The following is a 25,670-nucleotide window of genomic DNA, read 5'->3' as shown; positions in this document are numbered from 1 at the left end:
AAAAAAAAAAAAAAAAAAAAAAAATCAGTATTAAGCCTGCTTAATCTCCATATTGTCAACCAATCACATTTTTTTCACGGTTTACCACTTGTGTTTGCAAACTCGTCGTCATCTCGAGTCATCTCCTTGTTGTCCTAAAGCGTGTGTTCTTGTCTTTTTTTATCCACTTGAGCATATGCCCTCGTGTAACTACATACAACGCTTGATTTTATTTTGGGTTTTACTACACGCCTGATATTGTTCAAAAATATGGTTGTTTTCGATATTTTGTATGTCCATAACTCAGCTTTTGGTATAAATATAAAAAATCATTCAGACAAAAAAAAAAAAAAAGAATAAAATCTTCAAAACAAATTTGGTTACCAAATCGGTTACTATTTCGGATTTCCAAACCATCATAATGTGAAATCTTTCTATTTGGAAGAGACATCTGTCACTTTGGCAGTCACATTCCCTGGGAATTTATTACCACAGCAGTTAATATCATTATCCCCACTCAGTATGATTAATAATAATTAAATAAGTTAAGAAATAAGTTTACCCGTAATTGAGTATTTAATTAAAAACCTTTCTCCTATTTTATTAGTATTTGTTTTCTAGTCCTACAACAGAGAAAAAGCCGTTCTCTCTTTTCCACTCTCATCTCTCTCTATATCCTCCTATCAGAATTCAGAAGAGCTCTCTCTCTTTGCATCTGTCTCCAGCGATTCTGATCCGAAGCACATCATTGTTTTTGAATCTCAGCCAAACTCTTTCAGGTAACACCAAACTCTATCTCTTTAATAACAATTTATCACTTTCTTTATGACTTGTATTCTCTTCTGTCGATTCAGATTGAACGATGCAAATCTTAATCCTCTCAATTCTGTTTCTTCTTTTTTGTTCCAACAATCTTCTCACCAATGTTTTGTCTTGTTTTGTTTCTTGTTATTGTGATCTGGTACTCAACAATTGAAGCTAGCTTCGATTTTTTTTTTTCCAAAATCCGGTTCAAGAAACAGAACAGAGACTTTTTTGACAAGTTAGATCTTGTTGACCCTATTTATCTACATTCGTATTCGATTTGTTTTCTAAATTTATCAGATTTCATTAGGAGGAAGAAAAAATGAATCACGTACCATCTGATCAAAGCTTCTACATTGAGAGTGAGGACGAAGACGACAGGAAAGATTACGTAGAAGAAGATGGTGGTGGAAGCCATTCTGATTCCTCTGATGATGCTTATGATGAAAACCAAGCTCACACTAAGCCTAGCTCTTACACCACTGCCTGGCCTCAGAGTTACAGGTTTCTCTACTACTAATCCTCATTCTTATGATTCTTGATTGGTTTGGACACAGAATTTTCACACTTTTTTTTGTGTTCTTGGTAATATTTTGTAGGCAGTCCATTGATCTTTACAGTAGTGTACCGTCTCCTAGTATCGGTTTTCTTGGAAACAATTCGATGACGAGATTCGGAAGCTCCTTCTTGTCATCTTCTTTGATAAGAAGACATACTCCGGAATCATTACCTGCTGTTACAAAGCCTTTGTTATCACCACAGGCAGATGAACAAGCTTTACCAAAACACAGACTTAGCTCTCATGGCTTGCTCCCTCCTATTCCTTCGAGGAGGCATTCAATGCGAAAGGATGAGAAATCATCCATGATCTCTCATGAGATTCCAATGTCCCGTAATAGCTCATACGGACAAGCTGTTCTAAATGGTTAGTTTAATCTTGATGCTTTAGTAATATACTCTGTCTCCTCCTAGAATTAGCTAGTTTAAAAGTGGCTTCATGAGAGTATTAACCACGCTAGTAGCTTTTCTTGTAACTAAAGAGCTTCAAGATTGATTGCAATTGTGCCTTAACCATTACAAATACGACTCTAGATTGTGTGTGTATGGGCCTAGACCGTCTTCTTCGGGGTTTAAGGACTTTTGTCTTGATAATTTAAGAGAATAGTCCAAAATAACAATCAACTCTATTGTCCTATAGCACATGGAGCACATGAACAGAACATGTCTAGGTTCAAAGAATATGCTTGTGATCTTTTTGCTCTTAGTAAAATTATGATCTTGTTCTATAACATTGTGGGCCAATGGTGCAGGATTGAACGTTCTATGTGGGGTTGGAATACTCTCAACTCCTTATGCTGCCAAAGAAGGAGGATGGTTGGGACTAATGATACTATTTATATATGGTCTTCTTTCTTTCTACACCGGAATCCTCCTGCGTTACTGCCTCGACAGTGAGTCTGACCTCGAGACCTACCCCGACATTGGCCAAGCTGCGTTTGGTACTACTGGACGTATCTTTGTTTCGGTAAGGGAATCAACTTTTCCTTAAATTCCTACTCTATAGTGAAGGTGCTAAAGCTAAGGACCATATAGCAAAAAAAAAAAAAACTCAATGAATTATCCCCACAGAAAGAGAAATGCCTTTTTGGCCTTTGAACAAATCGAACAATCAAAAAGCCAAGGACAAAAAATATACCCCCTTTTGTTTCAACTATGAATCTTTATCTGAATTCTATGTAAAATTAGTATAACACATTTCTTGATGCAATTAGTTTGCTATCAGAAGCCAAATAGTAGCTTACCAGTTTCTCACTTTTAATAGTGGAATTTGATATCATTGTTCTCAATATTAATTTATTCTTCTTTTTTTTTTGCATTGCAGATTGTACTCTATTTGGAGCTATACGTAAGTGTTTCTCTTGGATTCGTCAATCAATTGACTTTAAACTATACTTTATAGAAATAGAAATCCCATGACTCTTATTGCCATGAAAAAAGTACATACATATAATTAAAGAGATTCCAAGTAGTGTTAGAAAAAACAACACAAGAGATCTTTAAGTGTGTGAGTGTGACCCCATGTTGTGAAACACGTTAGCATAGGGTCCCATAGATTCCTGCCACTAGTTCTAGATTTGGCACTACCTGAAGCTACTTTAAACTTTTTCTCTTTGTCTCAATTTGTTCCTTCTTAAGGCTACTTTTGACGTCACTCAAGCGGCGAAATATATATATTTTTCGATGGAATGATCCCTTAAAGCTTCTTAAAAGCTATTAGTATGAAAAGATTAGTTTAATAGTGATTTTTTCTGACTTTTTAGTTTAGGTGTAACATGTTTTGTATACTTCTCTGTAAACTGCTTTTAGAGTCTTTGTTTCTTTCATAGTAAAAGGTGTATCATAAAACTACTAAGATCTTACCTACTTCAGTAGAAGTGAGTATATAATTGCTGACTTCACATGATTGTGTATATATATTTGCAGGCGTGTTGTGTGGAATATATAATATTGGAGAGTGACAATTTGTCTTCATTATATCCAAATGCTGCCTTAAGTATTGGAGGGTTTCAGTTAGATGCACGCCATCTCTTTGCATTGCTTACCACTCTCGCTGTGCTCCCCACTGTTTGGCTCAGAGACCTCAGCGTACTTAGTTATATCTCAGCTGGAGGGGTGATTGCATCGGTGCTAGTGGTTTTGTGTTTGTTTTGGATTGGTTTGGTAGATGAAGTTGGGATTCACAGCAAAGGAACTACACTAAACTTGTCAACATTACCTGTAGCTATAGGGCTCTATGGTTACTGCTACTCAGGACATGCTGTTTTCCCCAATATTTATACTTCTATGGCCAAACCATCTCAATACCCTGCTGTTCTCTTGACATGGTAAGCTTATGATATGGTTTTAACAAGTTCTTTACATTTTCTAGATTGCTTTGACTTTCGCCTTTTGCAAACTTAACCTTTGTTTTATATGCACATTCCTCAACTTCTCTTACATATATACAATAATGATTGATAACATTATGCAGTTTTACTATTTGCACTTTGATGTATGCTGGCGTTGCTGTTATGGGATATACAATGTTTGGAGAATCAACAGAATCACAATTTACACTCAACTTGCCTCAAGATTTGGTTGCAACTAAGATTGCTGTGTGGACTACGGTAAGTAGATCAAAATATGTGTTATTTCCACTAATTATTGCATGTTGGTTATCACATGGAAACTAAAACTGTTTTGTATTCAACCATTTTGCAGGTGGTCAATCCATTTACCAAATATGCTTTGACCATATCTCCAGTAGCAATGAGTCTTGAGGAGTTGATACCATCAAGGCATATCAGATCCCATTGGTACGCCATCGGCATTAGAACCGCATTGGTCTTCTCTACTCTGCTTGTTGGTCTTTCAATTCCCTTCTTTGGTAAGATCACCTCTACCATTTTGTTGTTAAAGCTCATCTTCTTCAAAACCATTCTCTTGCTAATAGTGAAAGAACACTCGATATTCTTGGCAGGTCTTGTCATGTCCTTGATTGGATCATTGTTGACAATGCTAGTCGTAAGCTGTCTTTTCCTTCCCTTTCTTGTCTTTATATTACAAATTAGCATCTTAAGTTAGAATCTATAAGTTTATTTTCTGTTTTGTGCAGACTCTAATACTTCCACCAGCTTGTTTCTTGAGCATCGTGCGTAGAAAAGTTACCCCGACCCAGGTAATCTTCTTAGCAATTCTGTATCTATATTAGTTTCTTACTAACATTGTTCCTAGCGTTTTTAGACTCATCGACAATGTTTTGGTTGGTTTTGTAGATGATGCTGTGTGTCTTAATCATCATAGTAGGAACAATATCTTCAGTCATTGGCTCATACTCAGCTCTCTCCAAGATCATTGAGAAATTGAGCAGCTAAAAATAACTATCTCTTCGTTTTTTTTAATCTTTTCTTACGAACTCTTATGTATACCCATTTTGTCTTCAGGGGAATACCTTTTTTTTGTTCTGTTTTGGTCTTTTGTTTTCGTATAGCAAATTCATTCTTGCATTCAAAGCTTTTGTAATATTCCGAGTGAAGTGAGCTGCAACTTAAGACTTGTTTAAAACAAATACGTCAATGATGTCTTTGATTAATAGAGATTGGTTGATCATAAACTGATTCTTGTATAAGGTAACAATACTTAGCCTTAAGCTTCAAAATCCAAATCCAAATCTTTCTCTACTACAACTCCTTCATCCGAAAACCCAAAACTACGCCTTCTACTCTTCAAAATCAACTCCGAATTCTTCATCAATTGGATGTACTTCTTCCTTACCGCCAACACAGGATGAGTTTCAACACTGGCTTTATCCTTATAAGGCTCTCTAAGAATAGCTGTACAAGTTTTATTCTTCATAGACAAGTAAAAAATCTGAGGATGTCTCTCAAAAGCCTTATGAACCTTCTGAGGCAATCCGAAAAACTTCTTGAGACATAACAGCTTCTTCCTCTCAGCTGAATGCTCGACGAAAAGACAAAGCAGTTCATGAAGAAACCCAACAACTCTCTTCTCAGCTACATCACTACTTGGATCCAAACATGAATAATCATCGTATGGTGATACATAAGGAAGCTTTTGAAACTCTTTTAACCAATCTTCAATCTTGACTCTCAATCTACAACCTTTTGATGGAAACAGAGGAAACTCAATCTCTTCCAAACTCACTTCTCCTCTCTTCTTTACTACATTCTTCTGCAACACAGACAAAACCTTTTCTCCTCCATTATTATAGTCTACTACTGCTAAACCTTTAACTCCATCTTCCATATCTACAAGCCTAAACGAAGAATCTAAATTCATATCCGGAAACTGCAAGTAATCATCAGGCAAACCTAAATACCATTTCATTCCTTGAACTATACTTATTGGCAAAACGTTATCTTTACTCATCAGAATCAGTTTCCTCAACCGATCACGCAGATCCTCAGCGTGAGTTTGGTACACGATTCTCTCTAACCTATCGAGCTCTGTAGCTTCTGGTGTCAATCTGAACCATGGGAGATTATACTCTGGACCAACGAACTCTTCAAAAATCGAAGGAAATTTTCTTAGAAACTGAGCGATTTTGGTTGATACATCGAACTGACGAGTCTTCTTGGAGATGTAAGAGATCGGAATGCAGCGGTTGGGTTCCTGGACGATGCAGTTTTTGAGACCGACGACGGATTTGAGCTGAGACGATCGGAGGATGTGTTCTATGTTGTCGAAATATGGATCTTTCTTCCATTTCATGTAAACGTCAACGTAGGTTCGTTTTTGAGTGGAGCAAGAGAGGTTAGTGAAGGAGGAAGCTAGGGTTTGGGCATGGCGGCGAACAGAGAGCATTGTTGAAGAAGAACAAATCGGATAAACCCTAAAACCCTAATTTAATCGGAGCTTCTGTATCGTGACGGAGCTTAATCGAGAAATTGCATGCCGTTTTATTCATAGCAAAACGACATGGAGATAAAACTGCATGCCGTTTTATTCATAGCGAAAACGACAATGATACTCCACTTGAGCACCAAAGTTAGATTTAAGTTTGTTGTAATGGTGTGTCCACAAAACTGTCCTATAGTAGTAAAAGAGTTTGGGATGAGTTATATATATAAGGACAATAATATTTGCATAACACAAGCGGTGAGTTGTTGTTGTTGTACTCTCAAAAATCAAATAGAAGTAACAAGTTTAGGAGACCAAGTAGGCAAATTGGGACAACCATTAACCCCAATCAAAAGTTCAACAAATCTTCTCTTAACTCTTTCCCTCCTTGATGCCTCGAATGCGTCTTTAGGTGTCAAGCTCTTCATCAGTGGCAGTCCTGAAGGGGTTTCGTCTGATGTCGTTTCCACTATCCTTTCTAACATCTCTGAAACCTGACTCATTGTTGGCCTAGACTTCGCCTTTACCATCAAACACCGGTTAGCAATTGCAGCTAGCTTTAATGCTGATTTGAGGTAGTAGTTTCCTTCGAGTCTTGGGTCGATGATCATCTTGAACTTCTTTATGTCGGACAAGTGCGGTCTGACCCACTCCAAGATGTTCTGCTCGTTTCTTGGGCGGTTACGGTCAAAAGGCCGCCTCCCTGTGATGAGTTCATATAGAAAGATTCCGTAGCTCCACACGTCGCTCTTAGCCGTGAGGTGTCCGGTTTGGATGTATTCTGGTGCTGCATAACCAATGGTCCCTACAACCTGTTGTATTCAAAGTTTGGTTATTACATATTAATCAAATTGTATGAATCCAACTGAGACACAACAAGGTCAGGCATGGCATACCGCGGTGGAGACGTGAGTGATTCCATCTGAAGGACCCATTCGAGCCAGTCCGAAATCAGAGAGCTTTGCATTCCAATTCTCATCAAGAAGGATATTGGATGATTTGAAATCCCTAAAGATGATCTGTGCATATACGACAAGCAAATTACATATATGTTTCAAGTATTAATTAAGGCATTTGTGATCATGGATGGAGAAGAGACCTGAAACTCCATGTCTTCATGAAGATAAGCGAGTCCTCGAGCAGTGTCTTGAGCAATCTTCATTCTGGTGGACCATGGGAGAGGAGTGACTATGAAACGATTGGATAAATGGTCTTGAACACTTCTGTTTGGTACATATTCATAAACAAGTAGCCGTTGGATCCCTCTCTCATCATCCTCAGCGCAATAACCGATCAGCTTCACCAGATTCGGATGCTCCACTACTCCCAATACATTTACCTCTGTCACCCATTCTTTATGCCCCTGTTTATACATACATATGTAATTATGTTGTTCGCAACAAACCACAGAGAAAGGAATGTAGTAGGAAAGAGAGAGATTCGCTTGCCTGTAGACCTCTTCTGCTGAGTTGTTTAACTGCAATATCAATCTTTTTACGAGAATCTTGAGGGTTCTGAATCACACCACGGAACACACCACCGAAGCCACCTTCCCCGATCATTAAGGAGCGACTGAAATGCTTGGTAGCGGTATTAAGATCATCGAGGGCAAAGACTGTGAGGTTGTTACTGTGTGTCTCTGAGAGGACGTGCAAGGAGGAAGTAATGGAAGTAGCAGTACTTGTATCCGAGTTAAACTCAGACCCTGATCCTCCTCTCGCCATCGTAGTGGAACCAAACTTTCTAGTCTTAGCTTCATCATTATGAGATTTGTCTTTGCTGAAGTAGAAACATTTCATTGTTCTAGACGAAACCAGCCTCCTTACTGTCCAATACCAAGTCAACACAAATAGAAACGCAATTAAGGAGAGAAATAGCCACATAATCACTAATCATTCAATCAACACCAGACATCAAGTAATTTACAGGATCGCTCAACAACAATATCATCACATTTCTTCAACCAAGAACTCTGATGTCCGAACACTTTTGAGAGAAATGTGAAACAAAAACCGAAACAAAAAGTAGAAATGTGGTAAGAGTGTTGTGAGAATCAGAATGGGGAAGAGAAGAAACCTGATGTAGAATTACTCATGAGGAAGATTGAAATGCTGTGATGAGGTCTTCATGTTCATGATTGAGAAAGCTTTAAAGCAAAAGAAAATGGCAGAGAGATAGAGAATGAATAGAAGAAGAAGACGAGCTTACCATGATCGAAAGGAGAAGTCAAATAGGCGAATGGCAGCTGGATTGCCGCTTACCAACCTATAGAAGAAGCCTTATTTATTTTATTTTATTTTGTGTTACACCCGCTTGCTTACTAATACATCACAATAGTGGAATACGAGAACGCGTTGTTTATTCAACTTTTATCCGTTTATAGTCATGCCATTTATTCACCGTTTAATCTTATAGCCTTAGCTATTAAGGTACGTTTCAAAAGAGAAACTCAAATGAACGTTCCTCTTCCTCTACTTCTATTGAAGCTTCCTGTAATATTGTAAACACGGATAAAATTTAAATGTGTTTATGTAAAATTATGTGTATAGTTTTAATAAATAAAAAATTAAATAGTCACATGATACACAATATTTTAATGTTATGTTGAAATAGGTGGTCCTCGAAACCTAAGAAAAAATTGATGATGTGAGGAAAAGCGTTGGAAAGAACTTTGGAGGTGAGAATTTTGGCATAGAAGAGACGTACATTGTGGAAGTAGAGAGACTAAGTGTCAGCTATTTGGGAATCCACCTATAGCTATCTCAAAAGTAACCCCGCACCTAAACTTGCATCATCATAACATCTTCCTCCTACCTACTCTTTTACTCTTGATTTTGTCTTCTTACCTGGTCCACTCTTTCCAATATTGAACTTCCAATACACCAACAGTCGCGTTGTAAGTCTGTCCATTTACTTCGTTTGGTGAGAGCTTAGTGCTTAGTTATCTGTAAGCAAATACAAAATAATGAGAACTGATATGACTTACAGGAAAAACCAACAAAGCAAAACAGAGTTCTAACTAGTTAAACCAAACCCACATAATACATAACCTAATTCGGTGCTTATACAAATATAGAGTTAAACTCCTAAAGCATTTTCTTTACCTGTCTTTTTACTGCTATTATTACTCCACCTCATTGTATTCAACCACTGCATCATACGCATCCATAGTGAGACTACTCTCCGCAAAACATCTGAAAGAATGTTTTCTTCTCATCAGAATCAGTCGTCAAATTAATCATCAACGACGACCAAAATCTAAGTCCAAACAGATATAAGCTCTGTGATCAACAAATACCGAGGTTCATACTTGCATGTCACTGTCTATTAAGGTTGCCTATGTGTTTCATGTACTACTACTAAATCCGTAATTTCTTAAAAATCTGAAAAGCTACAATAATCTTTACCTTAGTTCATGCCAAAATATATCCTCCTTGTCAAACAAAAACTTTCGAAGCGAAGAGAGTTCGTCTTCCACCAACATCCCAGTCTGCCGAGATTGTCGATTATCCTCTCTCTCAAGCCTTTTGATGAAAAGAGCTGACGCAAGATGAACAATGATTGATGGATCAGGATCTCCGAGGACTGCCTGAAGCTCTCTTCTGATCCATGTCTCAATTCTTTCAATTATTTTATCTTTGGCGTGATCATTCACCTGCAAAACTCTATACTTATCATACAATTTAAAGATGACAAAACGAAGCAGGTATATACATCAGGCTTCCAATAAACTAAGAGTGCAAACTCCAATACTATAAACATGGGGACACATTGTCTATTAAACTTACTAGTTCCAGGTTTCGCCTCAAATGTAATCGAACAGCTCGTAATTGCTTATTGTATATACTGCATTTAGAGCCAACACCAGTAAGAAACAGAGGATTGCAAAGTGAAAGCTACAGAGATAGAGAATAGAATCAATAGTAAACCAACCTAGCTCGCCACTGAAGCTTTCGATGGAAGATAACAGAATCAGGAGCTGAACCTGGCCGTCCGAATGATCTCCTCCATGGCAATGGCCTTGATCTCGACCTAGATTTTTCCAAAACATGCCTCGACCTTGGAATTATCCTAAGTAATAAGCAAGCGTGAATATAAAGAAGTGATTTTTAAAAGAGAAATTTCAAACAGAGAATCTAAAACAGAGAGAGAGAGAGAGATACCTCCGGCGACCAGATTGATCATTCAGATGATAAGTTAAAGTCTCACGATCATGAAGAATCGGTAAATGCTCCTTATGGTATTTTCTAGAAGCAAGATCACTGACGATAAACCACGAATCAAAACGAGTGTTACAGAGAGGGCAGTTCCTCTTGAACCCGCTCCACTTACGAATACAAACAAGGCAGTATCCGTGTTTGCACGCCGTGATCACGGCGGTGGCTCTTCGGTCAGTTAGGTTTTCCAGGCATATCGGACACGATTTCCCCTGTAAAGCAGTGAAAATTGATCTCTCCGCGAATTTCTCACCGCTTTTCATCAGACTATATACCTTCCGATCGAATAAGTGAAGTGGAGGCACGGATCAGATCGCCGTTGAAGACGGTGATGGAGGCCTCACCGGTGATAAGGGAGATCGTTCGGTGAAGACGACTCTTTAAAAAATCGGGTTTTAATGAACCGAGATTAATTTTAATTTGATAACCGGTTATTCTCGCTGCGGTTCGGTTTTTAATGAACCGAAGTTAATTTTCTGATGGAGAACCGGTTGATTTCGGTTCGGTTCGAGATTTCTTTGTTTCAAAATTGAAGAGCGAGCGTGATACTTCTCATCGCTGCTGCTCCGAAGAAAAGAACCATTGCCACTAAACCAACCACGAGAACTCTCTAGTCTCTGAAATGGAGGTTCCAAAGGATCAGATCGCTACTTTAATGGAGCATGGGCTCTACGATTCTGCTGAAATGCTCGTAAATTCTCTAACTTTTCCACTCATTCTGATTCTTCTCTCTCTTTTAAATCCCTAGTTTTTTTTTTAATCAAGAACTGATGAAATTTTCTCTATATATGAATCTAAATCCAGGGTAGCTTTCTCGTTTCATCTTCTACTGTTAGTGCCGAAACTAGTCCTCAGCTGAAGGCGGAGAATTTGGTTAAAGCTTCTTCCCCCCCGTCGATGTTTTCTATTTTAGTAGCTTTGAGTCTGATATTTTAAAGTTGAATTCTTTCTGTATTGTTTTTTACTTCTTCAGATTCTGCTGGGCGATGCTTTATTTCACCAGAGAGAATACAGGAGAGCTATTGTAAGTTCTCGAAAGTTTTAATTCTTTATGTTTCTCTTTTGCTGAGAATGAAATGTTAGTAAGTTTTATTCTGCCACCTATTTGAACTCTATAAAAGAAATGATTGGATCTTGACTCTGACTGAACTATAATGAAATGGAAAAGATTCTGATTATGAAGTTTCATATTTGCATTGCTTAGTCTCTTCTCCTCTGGAGTACTTTGGGGTGGAAAGCTATGAAGTTATGTAGAAATTTAGAATTTATGTATTCTATCTTTTTTTCAGAATACGTACAAGCAAGCGTTGCATCATTATGCAAGGGTTCCTAAGCAAAGCTCCGGCAGTACGAGGAGTTCATTATCTTTATCTACCAGATCATCTGTGAGTGCGTCTAGCAATTCTGCTATTAATGAGAGCGAGGTAAATTAGTGTGGTGTTTCTGCATGATCCGTTTGGTTTCTAGAAAATGGGTTTTAATTACATAGGAATTCATGTGTGTCTTCTTTTTTTCTATCTTTCTTCTCAGGTGAGATTCAAGATTGCTTCATCTCACTTTGCTCTTAACGAAACAAAAGCTGCGATTTCTGAGGTATGCCTTCTGTCTTATTCATTGGGAGTGTCATATGTTTGTCTGGTTATCAAGATTTGTTTAGTCTTATAGAGTTGTAGGTTCACAAACTTTGGTACATAGGATATAAATTATGTATATGAGATGGAAATTGAGCTTTTAAGTTATCTGCTTCTCAAATTATAGATTGGTTTTGTATAGGATGATTTATATATCTCGCTGTTGTATTTTATCACCAGAGGTCAATTACCGTAATTCTCTTCAGTGAAACGTCATTAGTATCCTGAATCCGAGATGAGTTGTGTTGTGTTGACCTTCTCTCCACCCATTATTAATGCATTTCCATATAACAAATAAAGTAAAACTACTAGGAGTCTTTGCTTCCAAAACTTGATGTAGTTCTTAAGTGATAATAGGTAAAAAAATTCATGGTTTTCTTAGTTCTAATACATCACTCGCATGTTCTTTCTTTGCCAGATGGAATCTGTCAAGACCAGGAGCTTGGAGATGAATATACTGATGGCAAAGCTTCATCGAAATTCTGGATATAACCGTGGTGCTATTGCTTTTTATAAAGAGTGTTTAAGGTCTGTTTTTCATTTCATATCCCAACATTTCCTAGCATATAGCACTATCATAATATATCGGTTTTTACGTTAAATTCCAATTCAACACATCTTGCATATATGTATATAATCTTTAATCTCTGCAGGCAGTGTCCTTATGTACTCGAAGTTGTCATAGGTTTAGCTGAACTGGGAGTCACTGCAAAGGATATCATATCATCTTTTACTCAGGTGTCCCTTTCTATGAGATTTCTTTTGCTTTTGAATGTGTTTTGCGCCTTTTTCTCACCATTTTCAATTACCTTCTCTGTGTGAAATCCATACTATATTGTAATTGTTGTGTCGTGTTTACATTTCAGACTTCAAGTAGAAGTGCAAAGGTTTCGCTCGATCAGATAGATCCTACCCGTTGGTTGCAAGTAAGCATACTCTTTAACAGTATTTACAGCATTAAAAACTGTTTGGTAGTAGTACCTTCATTAATCATGCGGCCAAGCTATATTTTGAGTTATTAAGTGTCTTATTCTATCTGTGTTGTTCTCCGCAATACGACTATATATACATAGCAGTTCTATTGATTTTTTTAAGTGAATGTAAAATCCAGCGAGTTATGCGTTGTGTATATAGGTAGAAGCTGTTCATGAGTGGAAATTGGATTTAATTGTCTCTATAGTATTCCCTCAAATAAATTAGTGCTTTCATGTTGATCTGTTAGCATCAGCTAGACTATTCAACTAGAGAACTAATATAGTATATCCTTTTTCTTAGATGGCTTCATTGGTTTAGTGTTGAAGTTTATCTGGAAGTAACATTATTTTCCTCTTTGCCATTTTTTGGTAACTTTTCTTCGTATTGACAGCGTTATGTTGAGGCCCAGTGTTGTGTTGCTTCACATGCTTACAAAGGTAGCGTTCTTTTTATTTGTGGAATTCACATACTTATAGTGCCATGATATGTGGCTTTCGGATCTCTGTGTCTACCCGGTAGATTTCAGTTTTTACATGGAATTCTGCAATGATTAATCCAATATGCCTTACTGGATTAATCTGTATTTACTCAGGGGCGCTGGAACTCTTTGCTGAACTTTTACAACGATTTCCAAATAATGTACACTTGTTGACTGAGACAGCAAAGGTTAGGGATGGCATTGACTACGATGCAAACAGAACTACACCTGAGTTATCTTCTTATGATTATGATTGACGCTCTAATGATTGACATAAATCTGGTAGTTGATAAACTCTTCCTTCATTGAATTCATTTGTATAGGTTGAAGCAATTTTTGGGAAAAATGATGAGGCCATAATGAGATTTGAGAAGGTAGTCACCGCATCAATATTTTTGCCCAACTCTCAACTACTTTAAATCATGTATAATCATCTTAGAACTTTGTAGGTTCGGTCAATTGATCCTTACACACTAACCAGTATGGATGAGTATGCAATGCTGCTACAGATAAAGTGTGATTATTCCAGGCTAAACAAGCTTGTCCACGATTTATTAAGCATTGATCACACCAGAGCAGAAGTATTTGTTGCTTTGTCTGTACTATGGGAAAGGAAAGATGCAAGGACAGCATTATCTTATGCTGAGAAGGTTAGCATTTTTCAGAGACTGAAATTTTGTGCTAACATCGTTGTGTGATAGCTCATGACATTCACTTTATCATCCAGAGTATCAGGGTAGACGAGAGGCACATACCGGGCTACATAATGAAGGTAAGCTCGTTTAAAGAGGAGTTGGTTTAGTATAATAATTTTGCATATATTGTATATCCACTATTTTTATTATATTTTAGGGAAATCTTCTTTTACAAGCAAAACGACCAGAAGCTGCAGCAATCGCCTTCAGGGCTGCTCAGAATTTGAGGTCCGATCTTCGTTCATATCAAGGTCTGGTTTACGAGGGATCTGATATACACTTCCACTGTTGTACTGTTTTGGTGGTATAAACCTTTAAGAAACATGAAAAGATTGGAGTGTGAATTAACTTGCACTATTAAGGTCATTTCAGGCTTAGTCCATTCTTATCTGGCATTTGGTAAAACCAAAGAAGCATTGTATACCGCCAGAGAAGCAATGAATGCAATGCCTCAGTCCGCTAAGGCTCTGAAATTAGTTGGTGATGTTCATGCTAGTACATCAAGTGGCAGGGAAAAGGTAAACAACAGTCGGCTTTATTATGCTTCAATGGGTTTGGCAATTTTCATTACATTCCGTCAACTATATAGCAGACATATTCCCTAGTCTAGAGATTTAAATACTGAAATTGGGAACGTTTCTTAAGAATTTAGCTATCCAAAATCACAAGTTTGAGAACCATAGTGTATACCAAATCTGAGAAACATTCAGAGCTTGTGAGCATCTTCTTATGATCATTTCAATATGGATGTAAATTTTTGCTGTAACAGAATAGTGATATGGTTTTACAACAGGCAAAGAAGTTCTACGAGTCCGGTCTGAGGCTTGAACCTGGGTACCTAGGAGCTGCCTTAGCTCTGGCTGAGCTTCATCTAATGGAAGGGAGGAACGGAGATGCTATATCACTACTTGAACGATATCTCAAAGATTGGGTTGATGATTCTCTCCACGTCAAGCTAGCTCAAGTCTTTGCTGCAACAAATATGCTACAAGATTCTTTATCACACTATCAAGCTGCACTAAGGTCTATGAGAATTCCAAATCAGTAGTTCCTCTAATTAACATTGTTTCCATGTGAATCAATAAACAACAGATTGTTAAAAAATTGTATATGCAGAATAAATCCACAGAATGAGGCAGCGAAAAAGGGACTAGATCGCTTGGAGAAACAGATGAAGGTTGGGCAACCTACATTTCAATTATGCTTCGTTTTTAAAATAACGGAATCAAATCCAGTTTCTACATTTATGAAGCTCAAACGATGATCTTTAGTGCATTAAAAATTCGGTTGTTAATTGTGCAGGGAATAGACCCAGATGCAACTGATGAAAACGATGAGAACGATGTTGAAGATGTTGATGGAGACACTGAAGAAGCTGAGCTCATGTAAAGAGTTTCTTAGTAGTGGTAGGCAGAGAAGAATGTGAAACTGTAAAACACTATCGAATTGGTAACATTAAAATATCTTAATAGCATATGTCATTCCTCTTGTTTCCCTCTGAACTTAAAAAAAACTCCTGGCCAAAAAACACAAAAAAAATATAAATACTAAAAAAATATTGGATATCGTGACGTGTAAATACGCTATTGGTTAAAACATGCAAAGAGTACTCCCCATCACACCAAAGTCTCACGGAGAATCCCATCTCTTTCGCCACGCCAACTCCAATCTTCTTCGTCGTCGTCAAAAAGCGAAGCTTTTTTTACTTTTGTTCTTGATGGGTTTCATCTCTTGCATCTCATTCCCTACGGTCAATTCGAGAATTCTATCGACCCACCGTTTCTCCAAGCTATCAACTTTAACATCTTCTTCTTCTTCTTCTTCATATTCACTTAAATTTGCTTTGAGACGCCAGGAGGAGGATAAACCCAAAGTCTCCTTCTTTCTTTCATCAACGTCTTCGATAATGACGACTCCTGTTCAAGCTTCTTCTTCCTCCTCCACCACCATTGGTACCCTCACTCTCTGTTTCTTAATTTCGGCAGTTGTAAGATTAGCTGAACTCTCGTTGACTTAGCAGAATTATTCCGATGTTAATTTTGGATACTTAGTGAGTTACTTTAGAGTCGAACAATGATTTAAAAAATGTTGTGATTATATAGATGAGGAAGCTCAGGATGTGATAAATTTAAGATTTTGTGATTCTGCTTCTCCAAGTAGTGACCTTTTTTTTTGTATGAAGATGAGACCAGTGATGGCTTGAAGGTCCAGTCTCATGTTTCTATTGGGGCACATGATTTGCTGATTGTCGGACCAGGTGTTCTTGGACGCTTAGTTGCTGAACAATGGAGACAGGTAAAGTTTTTTGTCTTGTATGTTTCATTACATCATTTGTCTTCTACAGAGATTGATCTTTAATTTGATAGTTGGACATATCTTTCTTATAGAACATCCTATAGATATGGTATTTCTGTACTATTAACAACAAAAATGTTGTATGTCCTGTAAATCCCTGTTTTATGTGTCTTGAGTGTTTATCAATGTGCTGTGTGTTGATCTTATACAATCTGTTATGGTAATGTTCTGAAGTTCTTGTGGATATTGACTAGTTCCTTGTTAATCACAACGTTTATTATAAGAGTCATGTTTTCGCAATATAGAAGTTAGAGTTGGAACTTTGTATATGTGGAGCAGGAACATCCAGAGAGTCAAATCTTTGGGCAGACAGCAACTACAACTCATCATGATGAGTTGGAGAAGTTGGATATCAAACCATTTCTTAAAGGAACCGAATTTGGGGACAAGTTCTCATATGTGATCTTTTGTGCTCCTCCATCACAAAGCGCTGATTATGCTGGCGAAGTCAGGTGATTTATTACAAAAATTCACATGTCTCAACTACTGGAAACTGGTCTATTGTGCGGTTAACTTTATTAACTGGTGAAGAAAGATGAAGCTAAACGTCAGTTTCTGTTTATTGTTTCATCCTATGAGACATCAGTAAAACGAATTTGCCTTGATTCAACTATGTCTAATATTGGCAATTGGTATGTGCTTGTTATTACAAACGGATCAGGAATGCAGCATCAAATTGGAATGGCAAAGGATCATTCTTATTCACATCTAGTTCTGCACCTTATGATTGCTTTGATAATGGAGAATGCAACGAGGTTTGTCTCAGCACCTGAATACATCTTTTCCTTTCAGTTTTCTCCATCCTAATATTCCTAATTTTAGACTTTAGCACCACATGGTAATATTCTATTTCAAAGTTGTTATCACACATAACATCAGAATGATTGGATTTGTCGATGCTATTGGGGCAAACAGCTCTGATCATTTGAAATCTATGAAAATAAAGTGTACAATATTCCAGACATACTACAATTTATTGTTCATAGTGAATATGTATGCGATATTCTATAAGAATTTCATAAGTTTATAACCCTTCACTGCAGGATTCTCCAGTAGTGCCACTGGGAAAGAGCCCAAGAACCGATGTACTTTTGAAAGCTGAGAAAGTAGTGTTGGAATGTGGAGGGAAAGTCCTTAGACTGGCAGGGCTTTACATATCCTTTTGGATTTCGAAATTTGATAGTCAATGAGCAAATACTGAAATGCTTTTTTGGTTTCTAGCAGATTTGAAAATTATGTTTGTCCTGAACTTTTTATACACAGAGAGTAGAGGTGCACATACTTACTGGTTGAATAAGGGGACAATCGATGCTCGTCCTGATCATATCCTAAATCTCATACACTATGAGGTATATTTTTGATTTTGCTCACTCCTTTCTCCTGTTCAAAGACCATGAACTTCACTACATGGTTATGATTGGTCTGCATTGGCACTGTACCATATATTAGTCTATCATCAGTTTCTGTAACGTGTTTCTGAACAGGATGCAGCATCGCTGGCAGTTGCAGTCATGAAGAAGAAACCCGGTGGTCGTATTTTCTTGGGTTGTGACAACCATCCTTTGTCAAGGTAATGCAGTTCTCTTTCTAACTTTGAGATATTTCAAACATTGACATTTCACATGTTTGAGTTCGCATACTTCAGGCAAGAAGTGATGGACCTGATGGATCAAAGCGGAAAATATGATCAGAAGTTCAAAGGTTTCACGAGTGAGTTTCTTTAAACATTGACGTGTGATTATCTTGAAAAAAATCTTAAGCTTCATAGAGTCTGACAACATTGGCTTTTTGTAGGCACCAGTGGTCCTTTAGGGAAGAAGCTAGACAACTCACGGACACGAGCTGAAATAGGATGGGAGCCGAAGTATCCAAGCTTTGCTCAATTTCTTGGAGTAACAAAGTAGTATTATTAATTCGGTTCGAGATGACTAAGGAGTACGTGAAGATAAGAGACCAAGTAAGATAGAAAATGCCTCTACCGCTGATGAATCAAAGCATTCTGTATGTTTGGTTCAAACTTATATGTTTACTCTTGAGAGATCAAACAGCTGAAATGTTCAGAATTATTTATCATGCAAGCTCCATGTTCATAATCATCATACTGATATAATTAACTTGATACATTTAGCAAACGGGTCAAGAAAAAAACGATGAACGCAAACTTATAATCAGTGTGTATTGTTTTTATAAACATGGCTGAATCATAATAATAAAAATCTCTTAGATCATCTAAAAGGTATTAATGCTTTCTGTCAAGATGTAATGTAAAAGCTTGTGTGTCTTGTTCATTGCCAAATTAAAGTTTTCTAACAAAGAAATAGGCCAAACAAGCAAGGCCTCAAGGTTTGTGCCTAAACAAACACATCCATGCCTCCATCTCACCCACATAATTTGAAGCCAATAGTTTTCATTTGACCTTTAATTATTATATTAGAATACTTAGCTTATTCATTAACATGCTCACAAATCATCTCATGGTGATATGTGTAACCAGATAATCTTACACCATTTATATATGGAAGGTTGTAATAAGTTCTTATTACACAATGCATGTCACTGTAGGTGATAGGTGGAGCAGACCAGTAATGTTGTATCTCCAAAGAAAAATTTAATCTTAAATTAATTTGGCTATATACACAGAAACTAAACCAGATTCAGAGGGTTGCCACTTAAGGTGTATGATATGTCTTAATTAAACTAATTGACAGAAATGATTCGACTAAAAGGAAGTTTTAAGCCTAATGCAAAAAATACTTTGTCGGATTTAGAAGGCCTAACAATTAGGAACAACCCTACCTAATGACATGACGTTCCAACGACTACCTAAACTTCTCCACAAATCTTAGGGTTCACACACATGTACAGTCGATACTTTTTGCATGGTATTTTGTGACGTATTAATAGAGAGATGATTTAGTTTAGTGAATTTCCAACAACAGTGACAGGCTCACGTTGATGAGAGCTTTCTTTCCCGATACATTTTGTGGCAAAAAAAAAAAAAAAAAAGAAGATATTACAACAAAATTTGATATATGCCTAAAAACATCACGCAAAGCCGATGCAAACTATATCATCCCAAAAACATATCACATTCGCAACGTTTTTGTAATACTACATTTTACTACATAATTTTCATCATGACATGATTGACGTGGGTAAAAATATCATCAGTAGATACTCTCCATAGCAAAATGGTCAAAAAATCATCGACTCCCCAATGTTCATAATCTTGAGATTAATTTCAAATGAAAGGAACTAATCACTGTGATAGTAAAAAAAAACAAAAAAGAAATTCTAAGATGGCTTCCTCGATCAGAACGAGAATTAAAACTGGTTTTAACAAAACGAGAAACTAATGAAATTTGCTGGTTGGCAAAGTAAAGAAGCATTTCAGAAGTCACCAGCAATTTACAGCCAATCAGCCATGCAAGAGTTGTCTGTGCTACTGAGTGAAACATTATATTGTACAAAAAAACAATATATTTCCAAGAAAATGTGAACCAAACTTTTGTTTTTTAGTTTAAAAAGAGAAAGAAACAAAAAAAATGGGGGACAAAATTGAGAATGCAAGAATGACTCACTTTTCTCCAAGACCAATATAAAACGGAGTACATGCATGACGAAACTAAAATCAAAGCAGATCTTAAACGAGCAAGAGTGTGTGAGAGAGAAAGGAGAAAGTGAAGAATGGTGTTCATCAAGGTTCATCAACTTGCTTTTTTCTTTGGTCTCATGGGTAATTTATTTCCCTTTAATTATTTTTCTATGCTTCTTGATTTTGGAACTTCAAATAATATCCTTAGTAAAAGTTACATATCATATACTTCCAACATGTATATAAGTATAACATGCCCACTTTTTTATATATTAGCATTTATACCCAAATAAAGAAGCTCATACCACTAATATTTTGACTCTGGCTTTTTTTTTCAGGCAACATTGTGTCTTTTGGTGTGTTCCTGTCACCAGTGTAAGTGTCTAACTTCTAGAGTCATAAATACTATATACTAGTAAAAGATTGTGTAAGCATTTGAATAATTATATACGTATTATAGGCCAACGTTTTATGGGATATACAAGAAGAAATCATCGAAAGGGTTTCAGTCGATACCGTACATATGTGCACTAGCAAGTGCAACTCTTCTTCTCTACTACGGAATAATGAAGACACATGCTTATCTCATCATTAGCATTAACACCTTTGGATGTTTCATTGAGATCTCCTACTTGTTTCTCTATATCATTTACGCACCTAGAGAGGCCAAGGTTCCTATATATATATATATCTATTTTTAGTAGGGAGTAAACATTCATATCAATCAGTTTGGTTCGGTTCGGTTCAATTTGATGAAACTCTATATCTACTACTAATCTGGAAGTACACTTGGCAGATATTCACGTTGAAGTTGATAGTGATATGCAACATCGGTGGACTTGGTCTCTTAATCCTTCTAGTCAATCTTTTGGTTCCAAAACAACACCGTGTCTCGACCGTTGGATGGGTTTGTGCTGCTTACAGTCTCGCCGTCTTTGCTTCTCCGTTAAGCGTCATGGTGATTGATTCATATGTCCATAAGCTTTCTTTAAAACATCGTGCCGTTATTTTTATTAAATTAGGAATTAGTGTTTAAAAAAACGATGTGTGATGCTGCAGAGGAAAGTTATAAAGACGAAGAGTGTGGAATACATGCCGTTTCTTCTCTCCTTGTCTCTCACTCTTAACGCCGTCATGTGGTTCTTTTATGGACTTCTTATCAAAGACAAGTTCATCGCTGTAATATTAATTTACATTTTCACAGTTCATCATTTTAGTTACTTATGTTACTGATTAGTCTCTATTGCTTTGTCTTCAGATGCCAAACGTTCTCGGTTTTTTATTCGGTGTTGCTCAGATGATACTATACATGATGTATCAAGGATCGACGAAAACAGATTTGCCAACAGAGAACCAACTAGACAATAAAACCGAAGTCCCAAGCGTGGCTGTTGAATTGCCTGATGCAAGATCAGACAATGTTGAAGGATCGGCGAGGGCAATGAAGTGAGGGGCAAACATGGGGAGTAGATGTGCATGGGAGACATTTTATCGTATGTTGTACTAATAAACTTTTATTTCTATGTTTTGTCGGTTTGAGTTGGTCTAGCACACCAAATGATCCATTGTTTTGATCATCACCAAACCTTCGTAAACTGATGATAATCTATTCTAAACTACTTAATTAAGTTTGTGTCGATGATTGGCTAAGCTAAGTTCCATTAAACTATGTACTTAAAATACTTACACACAGTCGGAACTGTAAAATAATCAATCTGATCTAGATTGAATACAATATTTCAACGGAAATATAAAAGGTTTTAAATATTGATATTGCTTTAAAAGGTTTATCAATTTATTTTTAAACTAATTTCTAAATTAGTTATATCCATTTATCCATTTTGTTCAGTTTTACTAATTTCTTTCAAGGTTACCATATAGACGCGGTTTCTTATGTCGGCATTATTTCTATTTTTTATAGTAAGTTAGTAGGAACCAAAGAAAACTTCGCTGTCTTATAAATGGGTTGTGTTGACATGTGTTGATAGCATGCAAGTGCCGTGATGGACCTTGATGCTCTGACTCACACAGCAAAGACATCACTTTTGTCCAGCCAATTAAACTTAATGATGCTAGATTGAGCTCCCAAAAAAATTGAATGTGATGTCTTCTTAAGCTAGCTAATGGTCGTGTCTTTACAGGGTTCTTCTCTTTTTCGTTGATAGGACCAAATTTTCAACTTATACGAGTCTATACCATGTCACAAGAAACTGATCTACTTTAAAATTAAGCTATATCTATTTTAAAAAAAAGAATCATATTACACATAAAAAATGGGAGAATTATAAAAATACTAATTCAAATCCTATGCAGCTGTGATATATAATCGTGAGTGCAAGTTTGCTTTAATAAACTAATCAACGTAACATAATTCTATAAAATCTTTGATTTATCTTCTACCTTTATAGTTAGCAGCAGAGTTTGTTTATAGAAGATGCTGTAACAAAAATAAAAAAATTAAAGATATCAAAATAGAAGTAAACAAATATAAACCGCATGTACAGAGTATGTGTATCTGTAAGAAGACATACTTGAAATACAAGTAAGATAGATTACAGATGTGCCAACCGCACAAACTCAACTCTTACAAGACACAACAAATCTGAACTTTTGTTTCTTTCTTATTCATAAACACACACTTTTTTCCACTCACCCGCCAATTTTCCTGCATTTACAAAAAAATCAGTTCAGAAAAAGAGGTTAGTTCAAAGTTGTCTATAGATTGATCTAAGTAAAGCGACTTCTAAATAAAGAAGAAAAGGTTTAACAAAGGCTTACAGAAAGGAAAGATCTTCCAGCGCTGGTTGTCGCCTTTGTTCCAGTCCCAAAGGACGATAGTCGTGCCATCACGGACACCACCAGATTTGCTGTCACCATGAAATGCATCAACGTTTAGTCTCGTATTGTTTATCATTCTTATTGTGCGATATCCATCTCCCAAATCCTTGCTCTCTGTCCATAGTACAGACTCGTCGAGTCTATCAGGATCATATCTAATTAGATGCACCTGCAATATACCCAAAGATATAGTTATAACTTATAATGCTAGAGAACGTGTCCCCAATAAAGAAGATGATAAGATATAGTTATAACATATAACCCTATCTATCTCACAGGATCAACAAACACAATGCAGAATCACAGAACAAAACTAGCAGAACGTCATTAGAGTTTCTCCAGAACCATTCCCAAAACTCTTGATGCACCTCTCTGTTTCCTTTCTTCCAACTAATATCCCTAGTTCGTGACTAATGTGATTTCTTAATGTCTACCCAAGTTTGCATTGGACATAAATGAAAGTCTGCAGGACAAAAGACTGTCTAAGGAAGGAAGAAACGCTTACAGGATGGGTAGCTCCTACAGAATGCTTCATTGCTTCACCAGTAGCCTTGTTTACAAGAGCAAAACAAGGATGACCGTCTGCGTCCTTCACCCGAGTGCTGTACTTCTCATCTTTGTACCAGTGCTGCGCATTCGTAAAGGAAGCAACTATCAAATATATAAATTGAAACTCTTCCAACAAACAACCATTATGAAATACAAATAAACTATGATATCATCAGCAAGCTTGAAAAATGCTCGATCAATGGAAACATCCGGATCAATAATAGCCTATACAAGCCGTGAAAACATGAACATAACAATAGGATCTAACAACCTAAACCAGAAAACTAAATTCTAGAGTAACAACAGAGAATATGACAACTTGTAATCCTCTTTCTTCATCTTATACGGTAGACAACAAGATTCAATCTTTTAACTCATTCCAAACACATGGAGCCAAGTGGTTAAGTAAATTGGATCGTGGTGTGAGTGAGAGAGATGATTAGACATACCTGTGCTTCATCAGATGGATTGGCTGGGGCGAGAATGACTTTACCATCTCTAATCGTCAGATAATAGTTAGGCTCCGCCTTAGAATACACCTTCACCGTAGCCCTTCCGGCGAGTCCGGCAATATTATCAGGCACACGGTTCTTCTCATCAGGCCTGTGGTCAAAACCAGAAGGCGGGTAGGGTTGAGGCTGATGTGAGCTATGGTGAGCCACGTGCGTGACGCCAGTGTGGCTCTCTAGCATCGAGTCAGGCGGCGGATGAGCTCCGTAAGGGTGGTGATCCGGCGGGTAGGGCTCGTTGGAAGAGTGATGACCGACATGGCTCACATGACCGAACGGAGGCGGCGGTTCCGGAGCATCAAAGTAAGGCGGCGGTGCCGGAGCTTCGAAGTAAGGGGGAGGTGCCGGAGCTCCGAAGTGAGGCGGAGGCGCGTGAGGCTCGAATTGAGGTTCCGATCGGTAAGGCGGAGGCGCGTAAGGGTCGAAAGGAGGTTGTGGCTGGTAAAGGCCATGGGGTTGCGGTGGAGCATCGGGGAAATTGTTGCATGGCGGTGGTCCTCCAAAGAATGGACGATCTTCATCGCCGTCGTCGCGTTGGTGGTGGTGGCGGTGTTCCATTAGCTTTGATTTGGTTTGGTTTGGTTTGATGAGTACACAAAGTTGAAGAGATGATCGGAGAGGACGAGACTTATAAAGGACTGTGAAAAGGACAGTTGTCGTTGTACTAATGGGTGTGTTTAGTAAACAACACGTTTTTGTAGACTAATCTACTTAATTTAAATTTTTAGGATTAGTTAAGATAATTAGTAATTATTGTGTGATATATTATATTATTTTTTTTGCTCTTTTTTTATATCTTTTAAACATAGTATAAAATCTTGCTTCTCTTTAATTTTCCATTGATTAGCTTCTTTCTATGTCTTAAGAAAAAAATATTTGGTTAATATTTGTAATTTAATGGTCTATGCTAATATCATTGTTATGTTATCATCTCAATTTATTGCTTGAGAGAAAAAGAAAACTATATTAAATAATATTTTCCCAAAAAAAAAAATTAAATGAAAGAAAAAAAAAACTTAAGATGTTCATCATATGAGCTGAAATCAGACAAGTTGGGCCGTTATTGTGTGTATCAAGGTTTGACTCGGCCCATATGAGGCCAGACGCAAAATAACTTGATCATATGACAACATAATGCCGATATGCATAAAATAATTTGATCATATGACATAATGCCGATATGCGTTACTGCAATGTATGCTATATACGTTACAACTAACAAAAGATGGGAGTAATTTGGTCGCTTTCGAAGTGACGACGCCATCTCACTTGTAAGCTCGACGTTTGTGCCAACGTAATTGTACTGCCTCCATCCAACTTTTTCACTTTATGAGATCAAACTCTTTTTTTTGTGTGTGTGTACTGCCTATGGAAAAAGATTTTTCATTTGGAAAAAGACACACAGGAGTAAGCTACGGTTGCGCCGATGTTTTGAGGGCTCGCCTCGGAATGCGGTTTACTTGTGTCAACACCTTTGGTAATTTGTGTCTTCTTCCTCCAAAGTGTGATCCTTTCGTATATTTAATTTGCTTTCATTTTGTGACTTTCTCTTTGTAATGTTGTTTGTTAGTAGTTTCCAGTCTCTTTTTTTTTTTTTTACTCTTGGTCTTGTTAGTAGAGAAATCTTAAATTAATGGTAGAAAAT

General features: G+C 37.1%; 8 protein-coding genes across 13 annotated transcripts; 4 read left to right on the top strand and 4 right to left on the bottom strand.

Annotated features, from left to right (window-relative positions):
* On the top strand, positions 594-4,891 carry LOC104792728 (vacuolar amino acid transporter 1). 3 transcript variants are annotated; one of them, XM_010518947.2, is made up of 11 exons: positions 594-758; positions 1,094-1,287; positions 1,383-1,708; positions 2,094-2,308; positions 2,666-2,689; positions 3,268-3,668; positions 3,815-3,950; positions 4,045-4,210; positions 4,304-4,347; positions 4,439-4,501; positions 4,599-4,891. In XM_010518947.2, exons 2-11 carry the CDS (start codon positions 1,106-1,108, stop codon positions 4,695-4,697), a joined length of 1,656 nt encoding a protein of 551 aa, XP_010517249.1. In that variant the 5' UTR covers positions 594-758; positions 1,094-1,105; the 3' UTR covers positions 4,698-4,891. The 3 variants fall into 3 exon arrangements, with proteins under 3 accessions (XP_010517249.1, XP_010517250.1, XP_010517251.1); XM_010518948.2 differs by having other exon boundaries at positions 1,084-1,287; XM_010518949.2 differs by lacking the exon at positions 594-758 and adding an exon at positions 994-1,021.
* LOC104792729 (protein ROOT PRIMORDIUM DEFECTIVE 1) lies at positions 4,878-6,311 on the bottom strand. Its single transcript, XM_010518950.1, has one exon. It carries the CDS (start codon positions 6,145-6,147, stop codon positions 4,969-4,971), a length of 1,179 nt encoding a protein of 392 aa, XP_010517252.1. The 5' UTR covers positions 6,148-6,311; the 3' UTR covers positions 4,878-4,968.
* LOC104792727 (probable receptor-like protein kinase At5g47070) lies at positions 6,377-8,484 on the bottom strand. Of its 3 annotated transcripts, XM_010518944.2 has the most exons (6): positions 8,392-8,484; positions 8,260-8,306; positions 7,632-8,008; positions 7,283-7,546; positions 7,080-7,202; positions 6,377-6,995 (listed from the first exon to the last, which is right to left on the bottom strand). In XM_010518944.2, exons 2-6 carry the CDS (start codon positions 8,276-8,278, stop codon positions 6,471-6,473), a joined length of 1,308 nt encoding a protein of 435 aa, XP_010517246.1. In that variant the 5' UTR covers positions 8,279-8,306; positions 8,392-8,484; the 3' UTR covers positions 6,377-6,470. The 3 variants fall into 3 exon arrangements, with proteins under 3 accessions (XP_010517246.1, XP_010517248.1, XP_019102533.1); XM_010518946.2 differs by lacking the exon at positions 8,260-8,306 and having other exon boundaries at positions 8,392-8,482; XM_019246988.1 differs by lacking the exon at positions 8,392-8,484 and having other exon boundaries at positions 8,260-8,391.
* Positions 8,708-10,745, bottom strand: LOC104792726 (E3 ubiquitin-protein ligase Topors). 2 transcript variants are annotated; one of them, XR_769102.1, is made up of 7 exons: positions 10,347-10,745; positions 10,117-10,254; positions 9,972-10,029; positions 9,591-9,838; positions 9,288-9,377; positions 8,890-9,128; positions 8,708-8,810 (listed from the first exon to the last, which is right to left on the bottom strand). XR_769102.1 is itself a non-coding variant. In XM_010518943.1 (6 exons), the coding sequence occupies exons 1-5, from the start codon at positions 10,661-10,663 to the stop codon at positions 9,308-9,310; spliced, it is 831 nt and encodes a 276-aa protein (XP_010517245.1). In that variant the 5' UTR covers positions 10,664-10,745; the 3' UTR covers positions 8,708-9,128; positions 9,288-9,307. The 2 variants fall into 2 exon arrangements, 1 of the variants encoding a protein (XP_010517245.1); XM_010518943.1 differs by having other exon boundaries at positions 8,708-9,128.
* Positions 10,938-15,674, top strand: LOC104792725 (anaphase-promoting complex subunit 7). Its single transcript, XM_010518942.2, has 18 exons — positions 10,938-11,091; positions 11,205-11,273; positions 11,374-11,424; positions 11,690-11,824; positions 11,931-11,993; positions 12,450-12,559; positions 12,685-12,769; positions 12,898-12,957; positions 13,398-13,443; positions 13,599-13,672; positions 13,808-13,858; positions 13,934-14,134; positions 14,212-14,256; positions 14,337-14,430; positions 14,552-14,697; positions 14,973-15,202; positions 15,296-15,356; positions 15,482-15,674. The coding sequence occupies exons 1-18, from the start codon at positions 11,023-11,025 to the stop codon at positions 15,566-15,568; spliced, it is 1,677 nt and encodes a 558-aa protein (XP_010517244.1). The 5' UTR covers positions 10,938-11,022; the 3' UTR covers positions 15,569-15,674.
* Positions 15,802-18,705, top strand: LOC104792722. The gene is made up of 9 exons (XM_010518941.2): positions 15,802-16,131; positions 16,362-16,474; positions 16,814-16,986; positions 17,196-17,289; positions 17,578-17,688; positions 17,794-17,883; positions 18,019-18,104; positions 18,180-18,244; positions 18,329-18,705. Exons 1-9 carry the CDS (start codon positions 15,897-15,899, stop codon positions 18,436-18,438), a joined length of 1,077 nt encoding a protein of 358 aa, XP_010517243.1. The 5' UTR covers positions 15,802-15,896; the 3' UTR covers positions 18,439-18,705.
* Positions 20,152-21,864, top strand: LOC104792721 (bidirectional sugar transporter SWEET9). The gene is made up of 6 exons (XM_010518940.2): positions 20,152-20,270; positions 20,468-20,504; positions 20,590-20,800; positions 20,926-21,087; positions 21,189-21,308; positions 21,388-21,864. The coding sequence occupies exons 1-6, from the start codon at positions 20,222-20,224 to the stop codon at positions 21,577-21,579; spliced, it is 771 nt and encodes a 256-aa protein (XP_010517242.1). The 5' UTR covers positions 20,152-20,221; the 3' UTR covers positions 21,580-21,864.
* LOC104792720 (extensin-2) lies at positions 22,570-24,633 on the bottom strand. Its single transcript, XM_010518939.2, has 4 exons — positions 23,966-24,633; positions 23,473-23,595; positions 22,908-23,136; positions 22,570-22,794 (listed from the first exon to the last, which is right to left on the bottom strand). Coding segments are annotated over exons 1-4 (972 nt in total). The 5' UTR covers positions 24,584-24,633; the 3' UTR covers positions 22,570-22,792.

Source organism: Camelina sativa, chromosome 6 (assembly GCF_000633955.1).
Source record: "Camelina sativa cultivar DH55 chromosome 6, Cs, whole genome shotgun sequence".
Classification (NCBI taxonomy): Eukaryota; Viridiplantae; Streptophyta; class Magnoliopsida; order Brassicales; family Brassicaceae; genus Camelina; species Camelina sativa.
The sequence above is the reverse complement of the archived record's forward strand: the minus strand, read 5'-3'. Positions and strand labels throughout refer to the sequence as shown.

Coding starts and splice junctions, on each gene's coding strand:
- LOC104792722 (XM_010518941.2), top strand. CDS start 15,897: ATGGGTTTCATCTCTTGCATCTCATTCCCTACGGTCAATTCGAGAATT. Junction 17,290..17,577: donor ATAATGGAGAATGCAACGAG/GTTTGTCTCAGC, acceptor CCTTCACTGCAG/GATTCTCCAGTAGTGCCACT. Junction 17,884..18,018: donor TAAATCTCATACACTATGAG/GTATATTTTTGA, acceptor GTTTCTGAACAG/GATGCAGCATCGCTGGCAGT.
- LOC104792721 (XM_010518940.2), top strand. CDS start 20,222: ATGGTGTTCATCAAGGTTCATCAACTTGCTTTTTTCTTTGGTCTCATG. Junction 20,271..20,467: donor TTTTTTCTTTGGTCTCATGG/GTAATTTATTTC, acceptor TTTTTTTTTCAG/GCAACATTGTGTCTTTTGGT. Junction 20,801..20,925: donor ACGCACCTAGAGAGGCCAAG/GTTCCTATATAT, acceptor TACACTTGGCAG/ATATTCACGTTGAAGTTGAT.
- LOC104792729 (XM_010518950.1), bottom strand. CDS start 6,147: ATGCTCTCTGTTCGCCGCCATGCCCAAACCCTAGCTTCCTCCTTCACT.
- LOC104792726 (XM_010518943.1), bottom strand. CDS start 10,663: ATGAAAAGCGGTGAGAAATTCGCGGAGAGATCAATTTTCACTGCTTTA. Junction 10,030..10,116: donor AAGCTTCAGTGGCGAGCTAG/GTTGGTTTACTA, acceptor CTCTAAATGCAG/TATATACAATAAGCAATTAC. Junction 9,839..9,971: donor TGAGGCGAAACCTGGAACTA/GTAAGTTTAATA, acceptor AGAGTTTTGCAG/GTGAATGATCACGCCAAAGA.
- LOC104792725 (XM_010518942.2), top strand. CDS start 11,023: ATGGAGGTTCCAAAGGATCAGATCGCTACTTTAATGGAGCATGGGCTC. Junction 11,274..11,373: donor AGCTGAAGGCGGAGAATTTG/GTTAAAGCTTCT, acceptor TTACTTCTTCAG/ATTCTGCTGGGCGATGCTTT. Junction 13,859..13,933: donor CCATAATGAGATTTGAGAAG/GTAGTCACCGCA, acceptor AGAACTTTGTAG/GTTCGGTCAATTGATCCTTA.
- LOC104792728 (XM_010518947.2), top strand. CDS start 1,106: ATGAATCACGTACCATCTGATCAAAGCTTCTACATTGAGAGTGAGGAC. Junction 1,288..1,382: donor GCCTGGCCTCAGAGTTACAG/GTTTCTCTACTA, acceptor AATATTTTGTAG/GCAGTCCATTGATCTTTACA. Junction 4,211..4,303: donor TCTTTCAATTCCCTTCTTTG/GTAAGATCACCT, acceptor TATTCTTGGCAG/GTCTTGTCATGTCCTTGATT.
- LOC104792720 (XM_010518939.2), bottom strand. CDS start 24,583: ATGGAACACCGCCACCACCACCAACGCGACGACGGCGATGAAGATCGT. Junction 23,596..23,965: donor ATCCATCTGATGAAGCACAG/GTATGTCTAATC, acceptor ACGAATGCGCAG/CACTGGTACAAAGATGAGAA. Junction 23,137..23,472: donor CTGTAGGAGCTACCCATCCT/GTAAGCGTTTCT, acceptor GGTATATTGCAG/GTGCATCTAATTAGATATGA.
- LOC104792727 (XM_010518944.2), bottom strand. Junction 7,203..7,282: donor ATGAAGACATGGAGTTTCAG/GTCTCTTCTCCA, acceptor GTATATGCACAG/ATCATCTTTAGGGATTTCAA. Junction 6,996..7,079: donor TCACTCACGTCTCCACCGCG/GTATGCCATGCC, acceptor TGAATACAACAG/GTTGTAGGGACCATTGGTTA.